Source organism: Scomber scombrus, chromosome 13, assembly GCF_963691925.1.
Source record: "Scomber scombrus chromosome 13, fScoSco1.1, whole genome shotgun sequence".
NCBI classification, from domain to species: domain Eukaryota; kingdom Metazoa; phylum Chordata; class Actinopteri; order Scombriformes; family Scombridae; genus Scomber; species Scomber scombrus.
The window spans coordinates 4,647,724-4,656,822 of record NC_084982.1 but is presented as its reverse complement, the minus strand read 5'-3'; the positions used below and the strand labels follow the sequence as shown (position 1 = coordinate 4,656,822).

At 40.2% G+C, this 9,099-nt stretch overlaps 1 protein-coding gene across 1 annotated transcript; it reads right to left on the bottom strand.

Moving 5' to 3' along the window:
- Window positions 1–1,540: 1,540 nt before the first annotated feature.
- Window positions 1,541–2,365, bottom strand: olig2 (oligodendrocyte lineage transcription factor 2). Its single transcript, XM_062432048.1, has one exon. It carries the CDS (start codon window positions 2,357–2,359, stop codon window positions 1,541–1,543), a length of 819 nt encoding a protein of 272 aa, XP_062288032.1. The 5' UTR covers window positions 2,360–2,365.
- Between the last annotated feature and the right edge of the window lie 6,734 nt (window positions 2,366–9,099).

Here is a 9,099-nt window from a genome sequence, read left to right as displayed (position 1 = left end):
CAGGATGAAAGTCCAGAGCCTGTAAAAACCAGCCCTGTTTGGTTAGATTGGTGGGGTTGTGTTTGATAAGAAGGCGGGCAGCTCACACTCATTCTCTGCTGAACTCTGATTAACCGTGTAGATGAAGACACAAACGCAAAAGTCTGTTTACAATGACAACAATTTAATAAAATGTTTATTTTAGCCATTATAATCCAATGAAATCAGAAATTTCCCAACTGGAGTCCCGTTATTTATGAAATTGATATCATGAAGTTATACAGAGCTATAAATTAAGATAATTGCCAAGATTACGAAGTTAGTATGTTTCTGGTTAAATTGAGAATACACGCCGTACTGAAGCATTTCTGTGACGTCAAATTAATTTAATAACCTAAATCACATAACTGTCTAATAGAGCTAATTATTATGAAATTCATATATTTTAATTGGAAGTACATAGAAGTACATAGAAGCCGAACTATGAAAACCAATGTTGACTTAATGGTGAGAAATAGATGGATCTCTCCACAGGCCGTTTATCCAGAGATGTTCACTATATTGTAATATTATTTCTATAACCTGTTTGTTTTAATAAATATGATTAAAAAACATTCTGGTGAAATTTTCATTGTATTGTTTTTTTCTTTTAAGTATAAATTACGTTAAAGTTGGTGCTCTTAACGTTGAAATTGAAAGTTATTTTTCTATAATTCGGCTTTAAATGAAAGTTTTGACACTATAATGTGAATATCTGCTTATTCTCTGTCATGTTTTCAATGATCTGCGGGCCTGTTAGTGTATGAATGTTGCACAAAGATGAAAAAAACAAGACATCATCACAGACTTTTTTTTCCTTTTCAATCAATCGTCTTTATTTTACATTTCAAACCCCAGCACAATCAGAGATTCATCTGAAATTCCCGTCCAAAATAAGTAAATAAATATCATTTTCATTTTTTTTTTTTATTAAAAAAATAAAGAAGTGGTCATTGTTTGCGTCGGGTACTGAATGACAGCTGGGGGAGAAAATAAGGAGAGAAGCACTGAATAAGAAGACTGATAGAATAAAGCAGGTGCAACATGTGAGGGGTGGGGGAGTCTTCCCACACTTTAACAAGACTCTAATATATAATATCTCCGACTATTTAAACAGAATAATCCATCTACATATTTACACTCTATATTTGTTGTTTGATTTTAGTTGGCAACTTTCCCCTCTTGCAGGCCCCAAAAAACAGAAATGTAATTCATCACCAGCGATTAAATGTGATCTATAAATAACTTTAGACACACACAGATGTCTGGGCCATCAGAGATTTCCAGTATAATAAGCAGTTTGTTGTGCTTTAGGAGCTCTTTAAAGAAACACCTGTTACAAGTGAAGTTAATTACCATAAAACACTAAGTTAGTCCCAAAACCCCCCAAATTCCCAGTAAGGAAAATCAATGTATTGGCCTTGTCTGGCTCCGCCGACGCAACAAAGATAAATAAAAAGCTTGATCATGTTGGGAGAGAGTCTGTAACTGCCCCGAAAAGTTCATCTCTGTTAGTTTAGAGTCACTTGGAGTCGCTGGTCAGCCTCGGCATGGTGACGGCGCTCATGCTGGACACATGCGGAGGCGGGACTTGGCACATGCTGCACGGACAGGGCATCCCGGTGCCAACGCCCCAGTGATGGAAACTGCTGCCTAGAGGCCCTGCACCGGCCGTGGGGGCTTTGAGGAGTCCGTGATGGGGTCTGACCGAGGTGACGGCAGAGATACCGGGCGCTGACAGAGAAGCGGTGGAGACGGCCGGCGGGAGGAGCGGGTGGTGCACAGCCGGGTGTGGGGCGTGAGAAGCTGCCGGGTGTCCTGGCACTGGCACGTGTGTCATAGTCCCACAGGCTGACGGGTGGAAGCCGCCGTGGTGGCCGCTGCTGCCGTAGATCTCACTGACCAGCCGCTTCATCTCCTCCAGTGAGTTACTCAGCATCAGGATGTAGTTTCTAGCCAGCAGCAGGGTGGCGATTTTGGAGAGTTTGCGCACCGAAGGTCCGTGCGCGTAGGGCATGACCTCCCGGAGCCCGTCCATGGCCACGTTCAGATCGTGCATCCGTTTCCTTTCGCGGCTGTTGATCTTGAGGCGGATGGACTGCAGCTCGTTCTCTGACAGCAGTTTACGGTCTTTCTTGGACAGCCGGAGCAACGACTCGTCGTCGCTGCCGGAGAGGGCGGAGAGGGCGTGCAGGCCGGCGATGCTCGACGGAAGGTCGCTCTGTGTGGAGGACACGGCCCCGGAGAAGCCGTGCACGGACTTCTTCAGAGTGGCCATGAAGATGTCATCTACCTCGGGAGAAGACGGTCTGCTCGACACGCGGCTCGTATCTGAGTCCATGATCCTGGTCCAGCAAGGGTCTCTGAAAAGACACAACTTTGTTAGTTTACTGAGTCACCAAAGTTCCAGTCTCATGTCACCACCAGCAAAGATGATAGAATATTTCTTTATTATTATGACTGATGACAAAAAAGTTGTTGTCGTTTTAAAAATGTAACTAAGAATTAAAGAGAGACAGGACTAGATTAAGCTCTGGCTGTGTTGTATCCAAACGGCGGAAAATGATCTTAAATACTGCACATGTTTATTATTTACCTGTATCATTTTTCATCTTTATAATCATATTGGATCATCAGTTATCAGTTAGTGCCACATCTTTTCTAACGAATCTACTCTACCAACTTCTACTTCATTATTGCTTGGCATAAATGAAGCAGAAAAACAACTATATATAAAATAAGTGTAAATATGTCCAAAAACAAATATTCAAACACCTACCGAGAGTGTTTCCAATCGTGATGATGTCAAATCCACTTGTTAGTCCAGATCGCATCTGACAGCCTATTTGGCACGCCTGCGTGAGACCGCAGGGTTTTATAGTGGGGCTGAAGCCCACAGAAGCCGGGTCACCAGGACAACGCAGTTTCAGTCCCGGCTGCCTCCCTGCGACCAATCAGCTCCGTGCAGGGTGGGAGGAGGGAGGGAGGTAGGGTGTGTGGATGGGGGGTGTGGAGGAGGGTGACGGAGGGCCCTACAGCCTGATGTAATTACCAACACACAGCATCAGTATTAAGTGAAATGAGACACACTCCCTCCTACATATGGCTCCTTCTTGTGAAAATGTTGTGGCCCGCGTGCGGATGGATTTTACTACGGCTAATAACAAATCGATAACGACACATTTCACCGTTTGTAACTCAATATGAACTGGTTTGGATTGTTCAGACTCCAAAACGACACAATTCATTTAAATCGTTGTTTTACACGCACCGTAATTTATTAGATTTAAAGTAGAAACTGAAAATAAATAAATATATATACGGTGTGAGGGAAAGTTTAATATATAAATATCTTAATTTAATTCATTTAAATTCGTTTTTAATTTCTTCTCCATTATTTTGATCAGAGCTGTCTCCTCTTTTTTATTTTAGTTACTGACCCTCCTGTCTGTAGCCTCTCTGGTTATAAAAGCTTGTCCCTCCTTCAAATGAACAATAATAAGCGGTCGCAGGCTGTTAAACAGCGCAATATGTTTCCTCTGAGTTAATACGCTGTTTTCCGTTTTTACCCGCTGTCTGCCAGCAGCTGCCGTTAAAGAGCATCTTTAACGTTAATTAATGAAGTGTGCAAAATTGTTTTTAACGGTTATGATCCGTAACATTTCAATTAGTCTGTAGTGAGCGATAGCATGTGTGGCCTGCTGCTGGCTGCTCAGACGGCCTCTGACTGACATAAGGGCCCAAACCGGTGATTTCCCCTCCCACATAACTGAAACTGACAGCAGCTTTGTCCTAAAATATGATAAGTTGTATTGTGCAGTCAGACGCAATCAGCGCTAATTGCCTGTACAAGCTGATCTGTTTTCATAAGACTGAGATATAGAAATATAGGCTCTGCTTTGGTTATTGATCAAATATAAAATATATGGGATCACTGTAATAAAGTGGAATTAATAACTTACAGACACAACTCTATAGAATACAGTAGGATACATTCAAATGTGAGTTGTAATTTAGAATAATGATATGACTGTCTGTATGGGATTTACTATTGTGTTGAATGAAGGGAAAGAGAAAAGAGAGTGTAGCTAATACAAACAAACAAATAAAATAAACATTAATAAAGAAAGACGCAATTTTGAACAAAATTAATTAAAATGATTTTTTTTAGCTGAGGAATATTACATTTATTTATGTTCTGTGTTCAGTTTATTTCCCGAATGATGTCTACTGTTGCCATGGTTACAAACAGATTAATACACTTTCATACATTAATACACTTTTTCGTGTCAAGGACCCTAACTGACTCAAATTAGACCACAGACCCCGATCTGATTAGATGTTTGCTTTTAGATGTTTTATTACAGAAAGTGTATGAAACACATACATTCATAAATTACTCATGGATTTAGTTACAGTTCAAATAAATGATTTCCCTCTTTGCTGGTGGACCCCCTGGAACTCCCACGAGGACTCCTGGGGAGCCCACTTTGAGAAGCCCTGGTTAAACAGCTGACCGGAATTATATTTTAAGCGGTTGATGTTCGATTTTAAGGGACACCTGCCAGCCAATTAGAAACGAGTATTTTCTGTGGGGCCCCAACCGTTAGTCAGGTGTCACATCGGTCCACCAACCATGTCACAAAATCAAGGTCGTTAGTCTGGAAAGAGCTCAAACACACAAACGCGCGCGCGCACACACTGTCCCTTTTTTATAGCCTATTTACTTGTTTTTCTTCCTCCGCGTGTTGCGTTCGCGTGTTTACTCCTGTTAAATAAGATTATGGTAATGACGGCGGTTAAAGTGGCATTTTAGATTAGGAGGTTTGTATGTGTGCCACCTCTTGCTTCATTAGACATTCCCACAGTCTCACTGTTGCTCTGGATTCACAATGAAACACACAGACATACAGCCCACAGCTCAGGCTTTCCTCTCTGCATGTTTTATCCATCTATAGATCATTATTTTAAAAGTCAGTAAAAAAAAAAAAAAAAAAAAAAACAATATGAGTAATTATATAGGCTTTGTGCTGCAGTCTGAATCCTTTCAGAATGATGTAGAATTATTGACTTTTTTTTCTTTTTCTGCCCGATTCTGCTGTAAATATCTTCAAGGAGCTTTACAGAGAAAATCTATTAAAAAAACAAATAAACCTAACCTGCAAACATCACAATTAATGTGGAAGCAAGGCACTGAAACAAAGTAAAGTTTTGGTATTCAACAAATAATAGAAAAAAAACATTCCCTAAGAAGTTATTTCAACTCTGAAGTGATTACGTGTTCAGCTTCTGTGTTATGTTCTTTTTTCCTTTAAGATGATTAATTTCAGGAGGATATTTTTTATTTGTTTATTCTGTGTCTCTGTAGCCAACCAGTGTTGAAACGACACCACAGAGTGCATTTCACCCCTCCGTCCAGCAGTTTGCACTGCAGTTCAGGTTTGATCGGAAGTATTTTCCTCTGTGTGTGTGTGTGTGTGTGTGTGTGTGTGTGTGTGTGTGTGTGTGTGTGTGTGTGTGTGTGTGTGTGTGTGTGTGTGTGTGGGTGTGGGTGTGTGAGAATATCCAAACAGAAGAGAAGAGAGCTTTCAGTTACATTATGTATGATTCATGGAATATACAGTATATTTCCTGAATAAGAATTGTATTATTAATCAATAGATTTTTTCATTACTTTCATTTTATATAATAATAATTTTCTCTTTAAAAATAAACCTCACCTCCATCTGTTCTTACCATATGTGTACACTCATAACTAATAACTATAAGCCCAACCTCAGCATTTCCAGTTCATCTCATAGGTGTTGGATGGGGTTGAGGTCAGGGCTCTGTGCAAATGAGTCAAGTTCTTCTACACCAAACTTTCTTTAGGGGTCTGGCTTTGTGCACAGGGTCACAATCAAGTTGAAACAACTCTTGCCAAAAAGATGGAGGAACGCTATTGTCTCAAATTTAATTGCATGTTGCAGGATTAAGATTTCCTTTCATTGTAACTATAACTCAAACCAGGACAAAAGACCCAGGCCAAATGTGCATAAGAGTGTACTATAATGTCCCAATGGTTAAATCAGTTTGATGGAGTAAAATAAACAGTTTGTTCATGAGAAAAACAGGTTTTCAAGACTTTTAATTGTTCAATTCCAACATTTCCTTTTCCCGTCCATCTTTGACTCTCAGCGACCGCTTTCCTTCTCACCATCTTTTTCTCTCTTTCTGTCTCCCTCTTTCTGTCCATCAGTCTGGGTGGCGGTAGGCCCAGTGCCGTGGTGAATACCAATAGTGAGGAGGAGCATATGTGAGCCATACTTAATCCTGCTAATCTGCCTCTAAAATAAAAAAAGAAAGGGAACAAAACAAAACAAAAAAGCAGAAAAGAGAGAAGGGTGGAAAAACACGAGAGAAGGTTTCTCTTTCTGTCTGGGGAGCTGACCGGCCGAGGCCAAATGAACTGAAAGACATGAATAATGTCCTGGCTCTCCCCCTCCATCCCCCTTTCTCTGCCAAATCTTGGAACGAAATGAAGCAAAATTCTCGCTTTTGTTGAAATCTGTAGTGAGGAACGCGAGATGCCGCCACCACTGTTGTTACTGTGTGTGTGTGTGTGTGTGTGTGTGTGTGTGTGTGTGTGTGTGTGTGTGTGTGTGTGTGTGTGTGTGTGTGTGTGTGTGTGTGTGTGTGTGTGTGTGTGTGTGTGTGTTTGTTCGTGTGCAAGTGAGGTTCACATGCAGCAATCCTACATTAGCAGTTTACTGTACATTTAACAAGAAAGTCAAGTGCCATGACAGGAAGTGGTGTGAAATTGTAAAAAATAAGTGTCCTGGGTCATTTTTTATTATTTAACCATATACATTTTTTTCTATAATCTTAACTGGATAGTTAACATTACAGGAAATACTACGGTTACACTCATTTTCTATGTGATCCTTTAAAGTAAAACTCATTATAGAGGGCATTAGGTTTCTCCAAAGCATACTTTGTAAAAATAAAGTAAATAGTCGTCAGCATAGGTACTGCGAAGCGCAGCAAAGGTATAATTGTGTGTTTCTAGGTGACAGTTCCTGCATACTCTTTCTTATGTCTACAAAATCTTTTAACTCAACAGTTGCAACAGTTTTATCACTTGTGTTAACACAAATGAATATGTATGACAGAGCAAATGTAACTCACAGCATGACCACAATCATCCAATCAGTGGGAGGCAACCAGAGCGACACAATAATCACCACAATCACTGTGATGTTTAGCTGAAAAAATATGAGATCAATCTGAGCAGCATGTTTAATCCTTTATCGGGCAAATACCGTAACTATATTTGGTAATTTCCATAAACATCCAAAATAGCCTCCCTATGCCTCTCTGTGAGGTTGTAGAACAATGTGGATTTTCTATGTATAGACTTTTTGGAAAATGTTTGACCTTAGACTGGTGAGGAGCCATATATGGTAACTTCATTGATCTTGATTTACAACAGAAAATTGAAAAAAAAATTTGAAAAAAGTCACAAAAGCAATAAAAAGTCATGTAAAGTCCACCAATAACTGTCTAGGGCTGAAATGTTGAATTTGTAAGTATTTCAATTAGTGCTCTATAAAGGGTTAAAACTCTCTGATGCTGTCAGGCCTGCCTAAAGCCACTTTGGGGCTTTTTACCTGTTAGTTTGCTCTCAGTAGTAAAACAGAAGATGTGATGTCATGTGACTGACTTGTTATGGACAGTAAAGATCATTACACCATTTTACCCCAAAAATGTAGGCTCAATGTCCTGCAATTGGAGGGACTGTGTGTAAAAGTCAGCACTAGTCAAACTGTTACATTTTGAATTTAAACATATATTATATACCTCCTACTTGACCCTCACATACTGTTCATATTCAGACTACCAATTTCTGCACAACAAATCATTCATGAATACCTCATCAGTCACAGAGAAATAGACAGATAGATCCTTAATGATTAATGAAGCTTTCAGAGAGCTGAGAGAGTTTATTATTCAGTTTCACTTCTAGTTCTAGTTCTAGTACTTAGTAAAAGTAAGTAATATTTATGGTGTATTTACTGCTCTCCAATGTAAAAAATGGGTCAAATTTGACCCTGAATAGTATGTTAGGCTTAAGGACCTCAACTCAGCATACAGTAGGTTGGCAATGGGGAACATCTATATTTACTTCCTTGAATTTTCATTTGTGCTATTTTGTCACATGTCAAAACGAAGGTAATTCATACTGTAGCGGCGATATATAAACATAGTAGAATAAAGACATGAAAACACAATGAAGTTGTTACAGTTAAGATACATGAGCAAACAGAAAACTGAACTTATGTAAAGGCTTTTTTAAATAAGGAAAAGTACATTGTTAAAAGTAATTTAACAGCTACAGATCCATGTTATTTTTAAGTTTCCTTCTATAGATTATAGTAAATGTAGATCTCAGGTTGTGTTCAGGTACATGTGAGGTATGTGGGTCACTAATGTAGGCAGGTGAAGAGCTGTGGATCCAGGCTGCAGAGGGACTCTCCAGGACTCAGTGTCTCCAGGGCCGGACGGTGTTGGGTTATGCAGGCCCGGGGCTTTATCTCTACAACAGCTATTAGGAGGTAATTAAGTCCTAACACTGCCGAGCCTCCCATGGTTACTATAACATAACTGCAAATGGGAAGCTTACAAGCTCCTTTAGACGGCATGACAAATTGAATGGAACTCATTGGGCTTCAGCTATTATTCCAGCGGCCCCATCTGGCTGGGAAAAGATAAAGGGGATTTGCTGGAGGTTGTGAGGGGTTGAGCCTCCATGCTCGGTGTGAGTGTGGGTGTGTTTGTGTGTGTGTGTGTGTGTGTGTGTGTATGTGTGTGTGTGTGTGTGTGTGTGTGTGTGTGTGTGTGTGTGTGTGTGTGTGTGAGGGATAAGAAACGAAAGAGGGGGGTCCCGGTCCAGCGCAGGGAGTGTTTTGAGGGGTCCTAGGGGGATTTTTTTTTTTTTCTTCTCCTCTTTGGTCTGAGCTTCAATTCAACAGGCAGCCTGAGATTTGCTTTGGCCAAATGTTACAAATGTTTCGACAACCTGGTCTCTGATCCTCGGGGGTC

Coding starts and splice junctions, on each gene's coding strand:
- olig2 (XM_062432048.1), bottom strand. CDS start 2,359: ATGGACTCAGATACGAGCCGCGTGTCGAGCAGACCGTCTTCTCCCGAG.